Source organism: Aythya marila (genome assembly GCF_965140915.1).
Source record: "Aythya marila genome assembly, chromosome: 17".
In the NCBI taxonomy this organism is placed as follows: Eukaryota; Metazoa; Chordata; class Aves; order Anseriformes; family Anatidae; genus Aythya; species Aythya marila.
This window is the reverse complement of record NC_139058.1, coordinates 2,638,868-2,658,795: the sequence shown is the minus strand read 5'-3', so window position 1 is coordinate 2,658,795 and position 19,928 is coordinate 2,638,868. Positions and strand designations below refer to the sequence as shown.

Sequence of the window (19,928 nt, the reverse complement as noted above, 5' to 3'; positions counted from 1 at the left end):
CAATTATTTCGGGCAGCTCGGAAACCTCCCAGCCGCTGCCTGAGGCAGAGCCCCGCGGGCCGGGGAGGCTCCGGGCTCAGCCGCCTCAGGGGAAGCTCCACACCCGGGGGGCCGGGGCGAGCCGCGAGGGGCAGGCAGACGGGGAGCGACCGGGTCCGATCCATTCTGATCCGATGCGATCAGATCGGAGCGGATCGGATCCGAGCCGTTCCCCATCTCCCCGCCGTCCCCTCACGGAGCCCCCCTCACGGCGCCATCCCCCCCCCCGCGCGGGCAGCCCCCGGCGATGGCGGCGGCTCGGGGCGCGCGTGCGCAGTGCGCGGGCCCCGTTGGCGGGCGGAGCCGAGCGGCGCCGAGCTGAGGGAGCATTGTGCGTGCGGGCGGGCGGGCGGACAGACGGAGGGACGGACCGGACGGACGGACGGACGCCGCGCCGCATATCCCCGCCGCCGAGGCCGCCCTTCCCCTCCCCTCCCTCCCCAGCCCCCCCAGCAGCATGTCGGGCCGCTCGGTGCGGGCCGAGACCCGGAGCCGGGCGAAGGATGATATCAAGCGGGTGATGGCGGCCATCGAGAAAGTGCGCAAATGGTGAGCGGGACGCGCCGAGGCGGGACCCCGCGCCGCCCTCCTCCTCCTCCCCGGCACCCCGAAACCTCCCTGGGGTCCCCCCAAAAAACATCCCAAACCTCTCCTCCTCCCCCCCCCCCCCCCCCTTCTCCCTTCCACCTCCACCCCTTCACGGCGCCCTCCCCTCACGGAGCCCGGAGCCCGCCGGGCGGCCGCGGGGGGCGGGGAGCCGGCGGCGCCCAGAAGCCATTTCGCGGAGCCGCTCGCAGGAAGGCGGCGGCGGCTGAGGCGGCTCCATTGTGCGGCCCCCGGCCCTTCTCACAGCCCCCCGGCCTTCCTCACGGCCCCCGGTGCCTTCCTCAGAGCCCCCGGTTCCCTTCTCGCCGCCCCCCCCTCACGGCGCCCTGAGGGGGGGGGGCTCCGAGGCCGGGGGTGCCGCTCGAAGGAGGCTCTTTTTATAAAAAAAACACCACATAAAACAGCACCGTACAACTCGAACGGCTTCTCCTGGGTTCGAGCTCCTCTCCCAGCCCCTCAAGGCTCCGAGGTTTGCGCGCACAAAACCGGAGCGGGGCCGGAGAGGGCGAGCGGGACTGCCGCCTGAATTTGTGGTGGAACGGTGTAATTAAAGGCTGGTGTCCCCCCCCCACACGGTGGGACGGGTCCCTTTTGTTAGGCCCTCAGCGTGTTTGGGCATTTTCTGCTTTTGTCTTTTTCTGCTTGCATTCTGAAAAGCGAGGCGAGGCATTTCGGCGGCTGCTGTCACGCTCCGCGCGGGCAGGCCGGCGCTTTCGGTGGGCCACAGCGAGCAGGGACTGCAGAGAGTCTTTCTTCCGACAAGCTGACTCTCTGTTCCCTAATCTTAAAGTGTTTTCAAACGTTTGAAATCCACGGAAAATCCCCTGGGTTGGTGTTAATCTGCATAACCTCGTTTTGTTTCCAACCTGATGAAATAAGGGGCACCTCTGTTACAACGCACAGCAAACTCTTCAGTTCCATTGAAAGAAAGGCAAAATAGGGAAATAAACGTGCCTGCTACTCCAGCGAAACGGGCTGTTGCCTTTTAACAGCCTGAGCACGCGAGTGGGCCAGTTGGCTGGAGCTGGACAAAGAAGCAGGACGTGTGCCCCATAATGCAGGGCATGGGACGGGGATCTCAGAGAATCCGCCCGCTGAGAAAGGAGCCGGAGCAGCCCAGACATCGCGGTTCGGTTCCTTTAGGAACTCTTTTCTGCTCAGCTGACGTTTTGAAGTGCTGTTTGCTGCCTAGTGGGCCAGCTCCGAAGGATCGGAACGATGCGCGGTGATGTGATGCTACTTTTGATCAGAGAGCCTTCCTGCTGGATGTGTGGGACTGTAGTGTTTTGTCTGTAGGTATTTCATTCATGAGCGCGGCGTGCTTCCTTTGAGTCCCAGTTTGTGGATTTCAGGGAGGAGGAGAGGCAGAAGCTTGGCCATTCAACAAAACATCTAGACTTTTTTTTTTTCCCTTGGCAAGAGGTGTTTGCCAAAATGTCAGTTGCTATGGCTTCCTCCTTAAAACAAATCTTGCGGTATAAATAGATTTTGTACACTTTAACCCTCATGAAAGACAGCTTGCTTTAAAGGGTTACTGTACAGAATCCTGCAACGTTTCTTCTGATCGCTGTCAGAAGTACCCCGTGGCTTCTTGTGCATGCCTCTCACAAGTATTTACATAAACCATTTTTCCTACTTTTAAAGGAATCATAATTTGATGGTGAATCTCATGATTACCCACCACCACCTGCAGTCAAGTACAGTGGAAAATTAGCAAGAGAGATTCTGTGTTTTGTGGTTTAAATGTTTTGAGAAGACTTGTGAAATTGAACTTTATACACTAGCAACTCCTGCATCTTCAGAGGAGCCACATAGGCAATTTCAAGTGTGCAGTTTCATTTGCATAATAGGAGCAATTTGTTGCCATCCACAGCTCTTCTGTGGAAATGCAGCCGCTGAAGACTGAAACACCTTGCATGCAACACTTCATAGGACAGGGTTTTCTGAGACCTGTGTGCTGAGATTTTTCAGTACCGAAGACGAGGAGAGAGGCAGAACATGCTTACGATAAACTTCTGAACTGATGGTGGGTCCAGCCATAAGGATTACCATAAGGTAATCCACAAATGAAGGGTGCAACAGCCCTGCTGTGCAGGTTTCTGTCTGCCTCTATTGCCCCAGCTCTTCGTGTGCCCATGTGAAGTGGGTTTCCACCAGCACAGGCCCTGTTCCTTGGAAAATGCATTTGTTAGACAGCGAGCCCTTCGGTGCAGGTGCCCTATCTTCCCGTGTGTTTGCAGAGCGCCGCGCGCTTCTGGTATTGCTGGAACTTGGCTTATAGTAGTAAACAGTGAAGTTGTTAGGCTGTTATCTTGAGATTAATGTGGCCCTATCTCCTTTGTTTAAACCACTCTCGTGAATGAGCTTCTAATTTAGACAACGCTAAGACACGTGTCTTACAGAATACATGGTTGCGTTGTATTTATGTGGCAGAAGTGTTAGATTTTCAGGCCTAAAGAGGGCATTTAAACTTTTTTTTTTTTAACCATACGTATTACTTATTTTTCATCTAGTTGAAAAAGGAGTTAAATTTACTGAAATTTACTAGTTGAAAAAGATACAGGGTTATTTTTTTGTCTTAAAGATGGACAGAGATGTGTAGTTCTAAGTGGGCTCTCAACAAGAAAGGGGAAAAAAGAACTGTGTCCCTGTGTCCTCAACCAGCATTAGAAAGCAATGGAAACGCTCTTGTCTTACAAAGGCTGGATTTAACTGAAAGAAAACACAGTTATTTACTAAAAGAAAAGTAACGGGTAGCCAGCAAGCTCTAAGTAACAGTTTGTCTTGGGAGGCAGTGAAATAACCTGCACGGGTAACCAGCACCGCTGAACCTTCGGACAACTGTGCAAACATTTCAGGATGGAGGCATGGTGTGGCTGCTGGGGGTAGGTACCCCGGTCAGGAACGAGGAAATCTCCTTGTGTTGAGTTGCAGAACCTTCGTGTAAGTCATTTGGCCTTTTTCGGACCTATTTATCCGAGCTGTAATCTGGGGATTGTGGTAATACCTCACAAAGAAGAGGTGAGCGAGGATCGCTGCTGACAGTAGTTGAAGCGCTGTGTGTTTATTGTGGAAGCGAGCTGGCTGTGGAGCCAGGCATGACTTGGGCTGGAGCTTAAAGCCAAGCGTGTGGTGTGAAAGATGCTGAGCACAATAACCACGGGAGGGGAGATGGTGCTGCCTGGTAGCGTGCCTGGCATCTCGCTGCCACCAGTCAGCAGAACTTGTCGGCGCTGCTGCTGTAGCTTTTCTGTTCTTGCCTCCGCTCAGGCTCGCTAACATAGTTTTACATGGTATGTAATGCTCTGAGATTGAGCTTCTGCAGATTTTGCTGCCCTTGCTTCCTTCTTGAAAGAGATTCTCACTCCAAAAAGTGGTTAGGAGGTTGAACCTCTTAACAGGATGCCTCTGGAAAAGGCTGCCTGCCTGCTGCTGCCCTGTGCCCCTTGATTCAGGCCGAGGGGCAGCTGAACTAAAACCACCCAGTGTGCGAGGGGGCTGTCTTGGAGTGCTGCAGCGGTCCAAGCAGTTACCATGGATGAATTGCAGTCTGGATTTTCTGGCTCACGGTTACTTCCTTTTGAGCCAGAGCGTGCTCTCTGACTTCGGTGGGAGCTGGACGTATGTAAAAGGGAGAGTTCTGTCGTATGCAAACCGTGTTTGTCATGACCGTAAGAAAAGCTGCATTTGGCAACGTGGGGCTCAGCACAACGTGGTTAAAAACCTGCTGGCATGTGTAAGTGAAGGAGACTGTCCAACTAGCACACTTTGATGAACTTAGACAGAAGGTGGCCTTTGTCCAGTCGTGCTACCTCCTATTTCACTGTATTTGTGGCATGGTCAAGAAACACCACGTGTACTGGGGCTACCTCACGTTAGTCACTAGACAAACATCTGCATAGCACTAGGCGTGCTGTGCAAAGCCAGCCTCCATTTCAGAAACATCTTTATTTGTGCATCTGACAGCACTTTGTGTGTATAATAATGGCATTTTCTTTCCCATCCCCCTCTCTCCTTTGCTTGATCCCACAGGGAGGTCATAATTCTGTGATTTTCACCAAACTCTGTTGCAATGCAAGTGAGTGTGATGTGATAATTCAGCATTATGACGTCACTTCGTGATCATCAACAGAAGATGGGGTATGTGGGAGCAAATCCTCGTGTGAATACACGTCACTTTGCTCAACGGTAGTCGTGGTAAAGAGCCAAACACGTGTGTGAAAGCCTTTCCTTGAATGACGATGTATTGGCAGGGAAGGCTTTCTGTTTCCGTGCCATCAAATGTTTCCAGCACTCGTTGCTGCTGCAAAAGCTGCCTTGACACTTTATGTCTAAGTGTAATACACACTGCTGTGTTTGCTCACCAGTGTATTACTTTTATACGTGGAATTTGGTATGCATCTTCGGAGCTTTAGTGTTAACACACAAAATATAAATACATCCAAGAATCCTGGGCTATTTGAAACGGGGAATCGAGTATATAATTATATAACTTCTGGGATATTAGTATGCCTCAGGCATAACCACTAAAGAAGTGTTGATGTTAATGGCTACCCTACGTATCCTTGGCTGTCCTTAAAATGCTGTACAGATATGGTTCGGAATTTTAAAATGCTTTAACACAATTTCAGATCCGTGTAAGGGTTGGTTTCTGCTTCCTTGACTAGTTTCTGAATTGCCCATAACTAAAATATTTAAGATACTTTTCAGCGTGGAAGATTAAAGCAAAGAAAATTATTGTATGTATTTTAAGTTCTGCCATTTCCATTGGTGTTACGCTTGGGTCATGCATGGAGGAATAGGAGAGGTTTAGAACCACAAAAAATGATGATTTTATTTTTAAAAAGCTATGGAGTTTGTTAGGTAGACAAGTGAAATTGCTCCTTGCCACATTTTTAGCCCGATCAGCTGTCGGGCTGATGGTGGTCTTCCACCTTTTCCAGTCTGCCCATCAACACAGAGACCAAGCTGTGTAGCAGGGTCCTGCAGAACAAATTCTTGCCTAGTGATCACTTAACAAAGGTGGCCTGGAGTCACCGGGTTCTGGTCAGCATCTCCAGATCCATGGGTTCAACAGTAGGGCTGTTTTACAGCCAGGAAAATGGGCAGAAATTGGGGTTTTGCAACAGAACGGGCACGAGAGCTCACAAATTCTTATGCCCACTCTGGCTATTGGCCAGCGAGAGCATTTTGTAGGCACCACTTAGCAAACCTTGTGTTAGAGGCAGCATAAGTCAATTGTGAGCTCTAAATAAATAAAAAGCCACGTCCCTGATCAGCAGCTGGGGCTGGTGACTGTGCACCAAAAAATGAGGGTTTGGAGTAGAACTGGTTGGGGTTGGTTCGGAGTTGGTTGTTTCTTTTTTGTTTGTTTTTAATGGAAAAAACAGTAAATACTACAGATAATACCCTAAGCTTTATTTGCAATACGCATTTTAAATTCTGAAGTGAGTTTACCCTGTTGATCTTAAATGTCTGAGAGTCATGTTTCTTTGTTAACAGATTTGTTTGTACTGCCAATGATTTTATTCCATTTTAGAGGAGCTTGTCGTCTTTTTTCTTATTAATACTTTTATGGTCTTAAACCATCCACGCTGCAAATGCTTACACCTGTAAAATAAGTGAATAACAGCAGTTTGGTGTTGGGTTTTCTTTTTAACTGTGCTTGCAGGACTGGGATGGTGGTGTGCTTCCATCACCGAGTATCCTTATTCCCTTTGTTGTCTGAATTACTGTGTATTGAATTCAGAAAAAAAAATCCCTATAGCTGAAGGTTGTCAGAACTTAAAGTGGTACTTAAGAAGCTCAAAAGATTAAAATGTCAGGGCTAACTTTAATAATAGAAGGAAAAAGTTACTAATATAGGTTTCCTCCTGTGTTCTACAGTCTGTCCAGTGAAGATGCTGTGTGAGGCTGCTTTGAGATGCTAACAGGTATCTTGAACTTTTGGTTTTCCAGTGCAGCATCTCTAAGTAATATTTTGCTGTAGGAAAAGGCTAAAATCTTGATTTTTTTATTAAACATTTGTTCACCTCCTCCCCCACACCCAAAACAAAACCCCAGCTGGTTTTATTTCCATAATTTCAAAGGTTTTCCTAACTAGAAATGAGTTTAGTTTGTCTTGTATCCTTAAAAAAAAGAAAAAGAAAAAGTTATGTCATGATCATCTCCTCACAATTAAGTATGCTCTCATTATTGACATGCTCATTTCCACTTTCATTTTTATCCCACCTAGAATTAGAGCTCCAAATTAGCTTAAAATTGTTTCTTGACATATTTTAGCCATCTAGTGTACGTAAATGGATGCATCTAAACACGCAGAGGGAAAAATGTGCTCCAGAAGAGCAGTGGGAAAGAAAAGAATCTGAAGTAGTCTTGCACTTAAAGTAAAATATCCTCTTGGACAGATCCGAAACATATAAAATTGCCATATATAGCTTCTCTCTCTCTTTCTCTCTTTTTTTTTTTTTAAACAGGAAGGTGTCTCCTCTAATAGGAAAACAAATAAGATTGGCTTTCGGAGCTAAAACAAATAGCACAGAGGATGTTTGTGGCATTTATACAATGTGGCTGCTTTTGATTCCGGGAGCCCTTTCTAAAAACGGAGCTATCACATATGTATTTGGAGTCACATCCAGCTTCTCCCATCCTGCAAAGAACATTATTTTTTAATCTGTAACTGGATTCCAAATCTATTATTTAAATGTGTTTTTAACAACGAAATAACAAAAATGCTTGAGATCTCATGCCAAATTAATTTCAGATGTTCCTGAATTTTTAATGGAATTAGTCTTTGTTGTTAACTTTCACTCGATCCATTTGCAGAGCTAGGTTGCAAACCCAGGAACCAGTAGTGGTGATCTGTGACCTGAAAACTGATCTCCGAAATGTGATGAAATTTCTCTGGCATTCTGGACCTTCCTTTAATGTTCTCATGTAAAGACCTCAAGGAATTCATCCCTTAACTCAGTTCAGCCTCCTTTCCATCTCTGCACTCAGTGTCTGTGTGACCCCCTAATGTAGTGACACCCTCCGGCCAGATTTCCTTCACATTTTTCAATGTCATGACTTCGTGGCTGGCTGGCAGGGGTCTGCACAGAGTGCTGTAGGTTCTGCTTTTTCCCTCTAATAGCATCCTCAGCCTCCCCTGCCCAAGAGAGCCAGGCTTTCCTGAGTCTGAATTGTGCCCCACAGCACAGATCGGTACCTGTAGGGCTGTTGGTTCTGAGACAAGAATTCCAGAGTTGTCTCACAGGAGCGTTGAGTGAATGTTAAATGGCTAGCAGCAAATTCCTACCCAGAAATAAATCTCAGATGGTCAAAATGCATTTAGATTTCTAATGCCATTAAACAGCTTCACGACAATCAAAACACACTGGTCTGTTTAAAACTTCTTTTGCTCTCTGGAAACTTAAGTGAAAATTGTAGGCATTAAATCTGCATTTTCAATAGCTATTCTTCTTAACTGTATTGTTAATCCTGATCTTATTACTGCTACTGCAGTTACTCACCTAGTCAAGTAACAGCCCTCAGAAATCTGGAGGTTAGCAGCGCTCTAGCAAATTTTTGAAATGCAAAGAACAATTTGCACAATGCAGTGCTAAGACGATGTAATAGAGATCATCCTACTTAATAGCCTATTTAAATCCTCGACAACTTACAATAGTAGATTACTTTATTTTGAATACGAATTTTAACTTTAACTTCTCCTGCATTGTAATTTTGTAGGGAGAAGAAGTGGGTGACAGTTGGCGACACATCCCTAAGGATTTACAAATGGGTACCAGTAACAGAGCCTAAAGTCGATGATGTAAGTATCCTGCAGATATCTTGGATTTTTCAAGATATAGAGACTTGCATTTAGGGAAAGCTGAACAAAATACGCTCTCAGTTCTTTGAGCCTCCAAGCTAAGACTGGTGTTGGTCTCACAAGCGCTTGGACAGAAGAGCTGTAGAGAAAATGTTGATCTCTACAAAAAGTGACGGTGGTGGTTCAGCAGGTGGCAGTCTTCCGGAGTCAGCTTGGATCAATTCTCAGATAACTGTTACATATTCGACTTGAAACTGTTCTGAAATCTTTCTCCAACATAAGCATTGATAGAGGTGGGGATGGAAGCAAGACATCAATTATGCTTCCTCTCTTTCTGCCTGATGCCTTAAAGGAAAGCTGCTTTGGAACTGCACAGAGAACATACTGTATCTGCATCACTGTTGCTTTGCTGAAAAATAGGTGCAAAACCTTGAGGTAAGGGTAGGAAACTCCTGTGGAACTGAGACCGCTTGCATTAAGATAACCAGCCCAAGCAGTACAGCCCACGTGCTTCTATTGTAATGTTTGTTTTTGGTAAGTGTATTCATCATGTTTATACTCTGGTGTGCACTGCTCATTTGCCATAATTATGTGCCATAAAAACAACAAGTGTAAAATTTCTGTGACGATCAGAGTTGCCTTTTGTCCTTCTTGAAAGCGTGAGCAGGATCTCCATGAACTTGGAAACTTTCCGTTTCCTTCAGAGAACTTGTTCATTCTGTCTAGTTGTCCAATGCTTGGTCTTGATTTTATTGTTTATTAGACATTGTGGGGATTGAGGTGGGGTAGGGAGGAAGCTGGAGAGAGAGAATGAGAAATACTTCGTCTCACAGCTTCCAAAAATAATTTTCCAGCAGTGAAACTATACTTGCATGGTGGATACAACAGAACTTTAAGTAGAATTTCCATTGGTTTTCTGGATGGACTTTCAAAGTGTCTGGTAGCTCAAGTCAGGTTCTTTGTTAGGAAGAATGGCCTTGTATGGCCGTCTCTGTGTGCGGAGTTTAAGTATGGTTTTTGAGCCTTAATCTTCAGGTTTTGGTTCATATTTGCTGAACTGGAGACAGTTCAAGACCAGTTCCTTTCGTGTCCTGCAGTCACGTTCTGCTTGTAACAAGCAGAGGCTGTTCTGCAGCTGCAGGTTTGATGTCATAAGGTTTCTGTATTTTGCTCAGGAAGTTCTTACAATAATAAAGTACATGCATTAAAAAACCAACGACTAGGGTAGAGGTCATTGTGGCTATTTAGTTTTGTTACAGACATCCTTTTATATCCAACTTCATCCACTTGTGAAGGAGGATTCTTGCTTTTCACTAGAATAGAAGGATGGGATCTTTTTATTGCTTCATGTTTCAAATGGAAATTATCTATGACTTCAGCAAACACCGATTAGGTTACTTCCCCCCTCACATGTTGCTCCTAAGCCACTTTGACATTTCTTTGAACTGGAATTAAGCTCTATCCTCCCACTAGTTTTGAAAGGCTGTTGTGGAACTTCACTTTGTTAAACAAACAGCAACAAAACCAAAACACCTTTGAGCTTAAATAGTTCAGTTACTTCTTTTGTGCTCAAAGTGTCCTTTTACCTTAAGAAAAGCTGAGAGAGATTATCCCCTCTGAACTTTGATTTTGCAACAATAGAGAAGCCTGTGTGCTTTCACCTTTGTTTCAAGTATTAGGGAATAAAATCTGGGTCATTCCATTTATTCTCTCTGAAGTAAAAATACGGTTTAAAAAGCCTAATACTCTGTTTGAGATAAAGGAAAAAGTCTTTCCAGATCCTACTTGTTGAATTTCTTCTGCAGTCTTAGACTGTGCTTAGTTTCATTCCCTTCCTTGTTGGAGAACGTTGTCCTAACCAAAACGGAGAGGTTGTTTGAACATTATTCCTAGAGTCAGGCTTTTAATCGTCTTCTCAGCAGGCACGCAGGGTCCTCCAAAAGCAGTGCAGCTGGCTCTTTCTCCTCTGAGACTGATTACGTCACCTCTTAATTGAAAATGCTGCATCCCTTAGCAGACGCAGATTTTCCACGTGATGGATGCCAATGGCTCTTCCTTTGTTTTAAGGCGTGCAGTCCCTACTGTTGTTTGGTCCTGAGCACGTGGTGACCTATTGTCCCTGTAGGACTGTCTTGTTTATGCTCTTTGTTATAAGCAGTCTGATTTTTCTTAATCCATCTTTTAATTTTAATGAAGAAACAGAGTTAGGTATAGAGAAGGAGAAGGTTTCTGCAGCATTGATAGTTGAGAAAGAGGTAAAAAGCTGTCTCTTTAGATTTAAAATTCTAGATCTGTCATTATTTCTGGTGTGCACACATTCCTGTTGCCTAGGTGCATAGTACAAGCTTCCTGACACAAAGGGGAGAATATCCTGAGTTAGGCAGTAGTGTGTTAATACACGTAAAACAGAGTGAGCAGAGTTAAGCAGGCAGAAATCGGGTAGCTTCTGAATCTTTGTCCCTGCCACTGATTAGTGTGCCTCCTTCTTCCCATTGTGGCAGAGATTCTTTTGACCCTGCTTTCGTAGCTCATTGAACTGAGTACAAAGTTAGCAGCCAACACCTCCCAAGTTCTCTGACTCAGTTTCAGCGAGTCATTTAATCATTGTGCCTCTGATTCTGGGCTTGCAGAATGAGAGGTAGTACTGAGAACTATTGTGCTTGTTCCAAAAATTGTGCCGCAGCCTAATGATGAAAAACACATTTAAGTACTAACAACTACTAGAACTTCTGGCTAGTGCTTTGTGTTAGGAAGAATGTTGCTTTGTGTCAATTAGACAAGCAGTTCTGCGATTACTGGGACTAATGCACTATTGGTAACATCAGTGATTATCAACTTGGTGTTTTTGCACTTGAAGTGAGATGCTTACAGAAGCAATGAGTGGAAAGGGCTTTGTATTGAAAGGTTTTTTTTCTTTTTTTTTTTTTTTTTTTTTTTTCATGGTGATAGTCCTGTTTGTGGTACCTTCTGTTTTTCAGAAAAATAAGAATAAGAAAAAAGGCAAAGATGAAAAATGTGGCTCTGAAGTGACCACTCCGGAGAACAGCTCCTCTCCAGGGATGATGGACATGCATGGTGAGTGGGAGAAGGTCAGCCCAAATTACCCTATTACACTGCTGTGAAAGTGGAAGCTAACAGTGTCAAATTCTCTTTTGCTCGGATGTATGGACAGCGTAATGAGGCCAAAGTGAGAATGGCATCAGACACCAATTTGGTACCTTGCACTTCTATTCTGTGGCTCTACCGACAGTTGTTTAAATGCTGTTTTTATTTGGGCTGTGTATGTGGGGGGAAAAATTGGTGGCAGAGCTAGGTGTGAAAATAAAAATGTGAATATCTACTATCCAAATGCTATACTCTTAATTAGGTAAAGTAAGTAACTCTGTCAAGCTTGCTGCTTGAAGAACCAGGAGACCCCTAAAGCCTTAGTGGCGCCTACTGTCACTTCTGCAGGTTTTGTATATGTTTAATGGAGTAGGTGAGTCAGGTCAAAAAAAAATCAGCAAGAGCCAAGAGAGCAAGCTGTGGTGCTGCTTTGTCTTCCTTCTCCCTCAATTTGATGAAATTAACTGGTTAAGAAAACATTTTGCTTGCCAGTCAGTTGCTATTAGATCAATTTAAAAAGTGTGGACTGTTGAATATCAGCGTGGTATTTTTTACAGAGAAGCCTGTACAGCTCTAATTTTTTTACTTTCTAGATGTTTGGATAGCAATTGTGGCTGAGAATGCAGCACTATTTGAACTGATAAGAGAGGGTCACTTTTTGGCAGGATTTAATTTTTTCATTTCAACTTTATTTGCATTTTTATTGCCTCTTAGTTATTTTTTTTTTGCAGTGTTTGCAATGAGAACGATCTTGCGATTAAAGGATTGAGTGGGATATTCACAGACTGGATTAATTTTTCATCAGTGTTGCCAACTTCTTAGCTTTTGCCTTGGTCAGATCATTTAATTTTCTTAAGCCTTGTTCCCCCATCCATAAAGTGAATATAATACTTGCTTTATTAAACATATATCATTTGTGTTTTTAAGCCATACTGTAGAATTTCATGATAAGCTTAATCTTATCTTCAGGCTACTCTGAAAAGAGATGGCTATCCCATCACTGGCTATGCATTTCTGAAGTCCTTTGGATGTAGTGATTGTACAGATGCAGAGGGAGGTAGATCAGCTTACATGCTAGTAATTTAACTAATAATGTTTGCTGGGTTAGTTTTCTTAGGGATCAGGGGCTTCTGTCTCAGTTCCCCATGGTTAGACTGGATTAAAGATTACAGGAAGCTGCACCCCAGTGCTATCAGTAAAGCATTAGCTGAGATATTTAAACCACTGTCATTGGCTTTCACAAAGAAGAGGGTGCAAGCAGGATGTTTTAAGTCCAAAGACATGATCTGTGTTGCAGTAAGCTTTCGTGATCAAGCTTCTTGAGGCTAGTGAGTATTCTGGACAACTATGGCTAAAGTACTACTGGTATTAGGACTGGATGGTACATTTTACCTTGATAGCAGCGTGCACTTTTTTTGACCTTCAAGACACTTTAAAAACCACCTGCTCATCAGAGCTTTGCGGAGATGGATATCTGTAGCATGAACATTTAATTGGCCCTTTATTAGGTGGGCTACAAAATGAGACTGTTGCTTCAGTTGATCTGTGTTACTTGCATTATAAAATTCCAGGTTCTTTGGAAGTAACCTGAGTAAAACACTCTTGGTTTTATTGTATAATATTACTTAAAGCACCTTTCTTGAAGTTTTCTGATTTTTAGTAACTGCTGAAAAACTCCTGATTACAGCATAGGCTGCAAAAGTTGTGACGGTGGTGATGTAGACTAAGCTTCAATACGGTGTTAGCATAAATACTACTGGACTCCAACAAGCTAGTCTATACCCTGTGTTATCAGGGGATAAAGCAGGAGAAAAAAAAGAATTAAGGTGTGTTTTTTATTCAGATCTTGTCAAATTGGACTTCAGTGCTCTAAACTCTTCTGTTAACAGATGACAACAGCAACCAGAGTTCAATAGCTGATGCTTCTCCAATAAAACAAGAAAACAGTAGCAATTCAAGTCCAGCACCAGAGCAGAATTTGGCAACACAAGCAGATGGCACTGAAGTAAAGTCTGATGAAATTCAGACAGAAGCAAAGGAGCAGCCTGGTTCAGAAGGTAAGCTGAAAGACCATCCTTAAAACCAAACAAAAAACCTTTATGGGTGGTATCATTTATTTGCTTGTCCATTTTAAGAACTGAATAATAACTGTTTGAAATAAATGGCTTCTGAGTTCTCAGCATTTATGTGAAAATGGGCCATAATCTCTCTTGCTGAACCGTGATTCTTCCATACAACAGGAAAGGTCAGACTGACATTCAAAGTCATTTCAGAGAGGAAACAAACAAAATACTTGGTTTATCGTTGTCATAATCTATCTTAAATTATTTCTTCTTTCAAAGTAATGTTTGAAATGTCTGTTTCCATTTGATCACACAAACTCTGGAGTTACTTCTGTAGGTCTGGGAATGTTTGTTGCCTAGTGTGAAAGTAAAGTGGAATTGAGATACTTTTAAATCTATTTATTTTTTTAATTGTGCAAAGTATGATGTAAGCTTTCCTTCTCGCTTAACCTTGTTAGTTGCTTATTCAAAACTTAGTTCTGAATGCTGTCCTTGTTTTTTAAAAGAGCTACAATATTGTATTGCAGTTGTACACAGATGAAAAATACGTGTGGGTTAAGAGATTGTTCGGAACCACATTCTTTGAATGGTATTTGGATAATTCAAACACGTTCAGTATATATATTCTTTGAAAGATAAGTGACTTTATCCTATTATAACAGATAAAATGTCCTTAACACCATTCTAATTATTGGGTTGCAAAATTCTTCCCATAGCAAAGCAATTAAATTATGCCCTCCTGATTAAGTTCTTAGCTCAGTGGATCCAGTAACCAATTTAAATTTAGAGCTTTTATCTTGGTAATACTAGAACGGTGAGGTATGTGAAAGTCGTCATTGTTCATGGGGGGTTAAATTTTTACAAATGAATCATCATCAGATTGAAATAAAATAGAATGCCAAATCCTTCAGAGAAAAGCTAAACTAGCATATTTGTGATATGGTAAACTGTAAGGATTTACTCCAAGGTCTAATATTGTCTGAACCCATTTGTGTGAAGCTGTTACATAGCACACATGCTCCCCTGACTAAATTTAGATTCAAGAAAAATCGTACCGAGTTCTCTGGATTAGTTCCAGAGTTGGTTACTGTAAAACAAAAGGGAGAAGTAATGGCAAAAACAGCGCCTTATTGACATGGTCTCTCTGTTGGTAACACGCTGTGTTTAAAAATGTATTAAAAAATGTATTAAATAATCCACCTAAGTGTTCTCATCGAACCCCTGCAACTGTGACATAATTCAACAGAGTGGGGTTAATGACCTTGTACATCCCTCTTATGTTAACTACGCTAAGCCTTGCTTTTTGAGCAAGCACAGGGGTGTGGGTTTTATTTTTGTTTTAAAGAACAAAAAAAGTTGAAAGCAGGTAGGAGCTGTAACAAGCTGGATAACTTCTTCACAAGTATGCACCAGACTTGAAAATTCTACGCCCTTAATGGTTAAGATATCTAGCTGAATTTCTAAATTTTATCTTAAATGTAGTATCAAGGGAAGAAAAAAGTGCATTTTAATTATCTGAATAAAAATTCCCCAATATAACTTTGCTCTATAGCCTTAGCTACGTAGTTTATGCGACATTAATTATCGCAATTCAGCCCTTTCTGTAGCTGCCTCTTCTGGTTTAAAATTGTCCCTGCGTTCATTCAGCCCTTTTGCAAAGTTTATGTTGAACCTTGTTTGCTGATAGCATTGCACAGTTCTGTGTCCCAGGGTGTGTGTGAGTTTAGCTCCCTCTAGGGACAGATTCCAGCAATTGTCCGCAGCCGGCAGCATGGAGGCAAAGGTCTTCTCTAGTGGCAGCAGCCAGTAGTTTTGATCTTGGAATTTAATCTTAATTCATTATATTCGTACTGTTATGTATGTTATCAATGGTTACATGTGGGCGAAATTTGTATGTTCTGGGGGTGATAGTGAGAAAACATCCTAAAAGCTCCTGCTGAATGCTTTCATTTGTTTACAATAATTTCTTGAAATTTCAGATACCTCCGATGAACAGAACTCACAGTCTTCAATGGAAAATTCCATGAATAGTTCAGAGAAAGCAGAAATTCAGTCCTCTGGAGAAAATGATATAATTACAGAGGCATCTAAAAACTCTCAGGTAACCTTATGCACAAAAGCCCGATTACTTGGGATTTGGAAAAGAGCATTTTTACCAAAAAGCAAATGTAAGGAGGCCAGTAGTGTATTTAGGCTCATTTGCTAAGGTGATGACAGTGAAGCAGCTGTAGAGTATTAAATGCATACATGTATCTAGTGGTGTGGTTAATTTGATTGCCTTCTTGCATTTCATGTAATATGAAGGGTAACACTCGATTGGTCTGGTTTACTTTTCAAGTTCCTATACCAGGCTGTGTTAGTTTTGTAAGGAAGTACTAAAGTTTAATAATAAATGGTTTGGACGTAACCTACTGAAAAAGTGCCTTTGAGGACCCTTCGGGCATAAAATGCTTTCTATAAAAGTAAATTCATACAGGGGGTAGGAATGGGAATTTTTGTAGATTTCACGGGCAAAGTGTTCTGATGTTTATTCACTGAGAATACGGAAAAATTCCGGTTGGGTGGGAGAAGGTAATTATCACTGTAATTGTCCCTTTCACACTGAAATCCTCAGGCAGAGCACTGCTCAGACCATGGGTTTTCCTCTGGGGTGGTTGGCTTGTTTCAGTGCACACCTTGCTCTTTCAAAACATTCCATGTTCTGTCCTGTAGAGGTTGCTTTTGCTACGGCAGGAACAAATTCATGTGCACTTGGTGTGGGTTGTGCTCACGTGTGGAGCTGAGGGAAGTCGGGTATAGCCTTGCTGGTGCTTGGAACATTCCCTGCGGCTTCTAGCCCGGAACTAGAATTTTATTTGTCAGTAGATGACGCAAGTGTAAAGAAGCTGAAGTAAGATGTAAGTAGAGGAGTGATTTTCCGGAAGCAAATTGACTTGGTCACGTTATTTTTGTCTCCAGGGATGCTTTGTATTTCACAAATGACGCACCAGGGAATTTGTTCTTGCTTCTTGTTTGATGTTTATGGCACCTGAAATTGAGTGCAATGATAACATGATTGTTTTTCTTTCCCCCCACCACCATTAAGGACTCTGAAGGAGTGCCACCTTCTAAAAAGATGAAAGTAGAGGCTTCCCAACAAAACGTTGAAGAGATTTAGACTATAGATTTTTCTGGTCAGTTTTTACGTAAGGTACATCAGTGGGCTTAATTATAGAACAACCTTACTTAAGCATCTTCTCTTGGATGAGGACAGAACTCCTAACTTTTCAAGTTACCAAGCAAAAATCCAAGAAAGCCTAACAAAGGTTTAACTTCTCAGACACTGAAAACTTTTTCCTGTGAAACAAACATTGAGAACTTTAAGTTACTGTCTCTGAAATGGTTGGAGTAAACAACTCAGGAGGGGTCTACGCACTGTTTCTAAAGTCAAAATTACAATTATGTTGCTGCTGTATTTTTTTTTTCATTTCTCTATTTAACATTGTAAGATATTTAAGGATGGTACAGGTCAGGTATTAGCTTTCATGTGAAGTTCATTGTTCTGGCGTGATGTCTGCTTTTGTTTTGTGCCTTGTGTTCTGAAAACAGTGCTAACTTTTAACTTTTAAAAGTTGTTTTGCAACTGTCTCCTTTGCAAAGTGGCCTATGTTTGTATAATGCCGTGTAGTAAGGCTTTTTCTTTTTCTTTTCCTTCTTTTTTTTTTTTTTGTTTGGGGTTTTTATTTTGTTTTTAATTTTTAAATCCCTGGTGCTTAAATCTTAATAAATACAGATCAGGAAGCCATTTTCACTCTTGGAGTCCAAGGAGAAAAAGGAGCTTGATATATTATTTTAGCAGCTATAGTGGAGATCTTTTATTGAATGCATGGCATTCGCAACTGTAAATTTGGTCTTCTAAATACTTAACTTCATCAGAAGTTAACATGATCTGTTTACCATTTATAGTCCAGATCTGAATATATAACACAACCGTTAAAATACTTGCGTATTAGGTCCAGATCTCTGTACTGGGTACAACTTGCTTTACAGAAGAGTTCCGCTATGTACATACATAGGATCAAAGGGATTGATGCACAGTGAATTTACTTTCAATTGGTCTTTTTTGATATGAGGTTTTCACTGAACTGGATTTCATTGTACTGTTCCTTTATAAGATGTTTACTTCTGTGTTCCAGGTTAATACTGTATTTGGGATTTTTTTTTTTTCCTTTGAGCAAGTCTTGTAAATAAGCCTTGTTTTTTTTTTTTTTTTCCATAGTATTTGCATCATTGATAGAAATGTTTTTTTTTTTCCAATTATGTCAAAGTGTGCTTATGCTCAACTTGATTGAAAAGCACTAAGCATGTGCAACTCCCTTCAAATTAGTGGCATTTAGAAGTGCAGAACCATCTGCAGAGGTCAGGTCACAAGGGCCTGATCTTCCAGTGGGCTTTGTGCTTCCAGGATGAGCACCCGGTTATAAATACTTGGTATCAGTGGGAACCGCTTTATTTCTCACTTTAATTCTCTTTATACACACACGTGCGTGTACGTGTACATGTGTACACACGTGTACACACACATGTTGCTGGATCAGGCCCTTAGTCTTTCTTCACTTTGTGTGTGAGAGGTGGAGCTTGTAATTTAAAATATGATCTCACAGCTATGGAAATGGTTGCATATAGTTTGTAAGCTAAGAACTGTAAATACTTTTTTAAATGAAAAAATTGCTTCCAGTTGATACATTTTCATAATTAGCTCTTCATTAAGCTTATTTATTTCTGAATTCTCCAATAGTGAAAATGGCTTGCACTTAGACTACTGCATTGCGTTTGCAATTACCACTTTATTATGGAAAACAATGGGGAAGTGGGGGGGGAGGGCGTAGAGGGAGGGAGGATTGGGGAGCCAATACTGACCTTCCATAGGATGTTTGTAGGATTAAACTCCAAATAACATATGACACTCAGTTTCGGAACTTTTCTTTTGTGTTGAAATAAACTTTTTGGATTTTAACTGAATAAAATTTGATTGCAAATCATTCATGAAAACAGTGTGCTCCCTAATAAGTTTTTGGGATTTCTGGTCTGATCATGAAGTCCATTAAGATTATGAAAAAATAAAAAAAGGAAATGAGGAGCCAAAAACTATATTTGCACAATATATGCAATGAAACGGTAGAATTCTCTCTTGAATTGTGTGTATGCCTAAAATGTGGATAACTGGTCAATGACGATTGATTTGTATGTATATTACATTCAGATTTAAGTGATATTTTGTGAGAAGTTCTATTGATATATTAAATGGGCAAATTTAGAAAGATTCAAACTTAAAAATATTTTTGATTTACTAACTTTTTTTTGTTATTTTTAATGCTAAAACAAAACAAATCTGATGCCACCTTTGATAAGTAGTCATTTTTACTAATCCCTATCAGGTGCATCACAGCAAGTTTTTAATTTTAATTTTGTAGAAGTTTCCAAGGGAATAAATAGACTTTTTGTTTAGAAACTAATTCCTGTACTTTAGGAAGAAATAAAATATATAAATAGCACTAAAAATACCTCAAATTTTTCATTAGATAGAAACATTTATTGGCATTATTGACATCAACAGGTTTAATTATAAACTTCCTTTTCTCTCCTGTGGCTTCTGCTCAGAACTGTTCATTGTTCTGTGGCTTACAAGATAAGGCATCATAATCATATTCCTAGAGGCTTTATTTCTGAACTAGTAATGCTTTATTTACAGCTTATACAGGATACATTCAGAACTTTTTTTTGTTAACCAGAGATTCTAGTGACAACAGACAACTGAACAAGCAGATAGATTTGGGTTCCTTAGACCTGTTATTGTCAGCCTCTTAGAAAAGAGACTTTGACATTACCTGGTATGAAGAAATCCAAAATAGTGTATAAGACTGTTATTAGTCTTTTTTTGAAGTGCCTGATAACATTTATGGGCCAACGGATGTGATTAAACACATTTTAATGCCAGAAAGTACAGATGGGACCAAACCAGAACATGGAATTCAAACCAACCTGAGGTTTGAAACCAGATCTAAATCCAGCTTTTTTTTTGGCTTGGACCTGTCTCTACCAGAAACTTGTTTTATGAACTCACTGTAAAAGGGTTTATTGAAAGCATTGAGACGTGGAGCAGAAGGAGAGATGTAATTTTCTTCAAGATGACTGAAAGTTCTCATACAGCTAATGTTTTAGAAATAGTGCAAATATCAAGAAGTGCTTCCTTGCTACAATGCTGAATGTTGGAGCTTCAGTTACGAGAAAAAAAAAAAAAAAAGAAAAAAAAAAAGAAAAAGAAA

General features: G+C 41.7%; 1 protein-coding gene across 2 annotated transcripts; it reads left to right on the top strand.

Moving 5' to 3' along the window:
- Positions 1-393: 393 nt before the first annotated feature.
- Positions 394-19,928, top strand: BCL7A (BAF chromatin remodeling complex subunit BCL7A). Of its 2 annotated transcripts, XM_082774139.1 has the most exons (7): positions 476-588; positions 4,678-4,785; positions 8,374-8,455; positions 11,434-11,530; positions 13,450-13,617; positions 15,603-15,724; positions 16,709-19,928. In XM_082774139.1, the coding sequence occupies exons 2-7, from the start codon at positions 4,751-4,753 to the stop codon at positions 16,778-16,780; spliced, it is 576 nt and encodes a 191-aa protein (XP_082630265.1). In that variant the 5' UTR covers positions 476-588; positions 4,678-4,750; the 3' UTR covers positions 16,781-19,928. The 2 variants fall into 2 exon arrangements, with proteins under 2 accessions (XP_082630264.1, XP_082630265.1); XM_082774138.1 differs by lacking the exon at positions 4,678-4,785 and having other exon boundaries at positions 394-588.

Excerpts from the sequence above, each read along its gene's own strand:
- BCL7A (XM_082774138.1), top strand. The coding sequence starts at position 497 with ATGTCGGGCCGCTCGGTGCGGGCCGAGACCCGGAGCCGGGCGAAGGAT. Across the intron at positions 8,456-11,433 it reads CAGAGCCTAAAGTCGATGAT|AAAAATAAGAATAAGAAAAA; the intron begins GTAAGTATCCTG and ends TCTGTTTTTCAG. Across the intron at positions 13,618-15,602 it reads GGAGCAGCCTGGTTCAGAAG|ATACCTCCGATGAACAGAAC; the intron begins GTAAGCTGAAAG and ends TTGAAATTTCAG.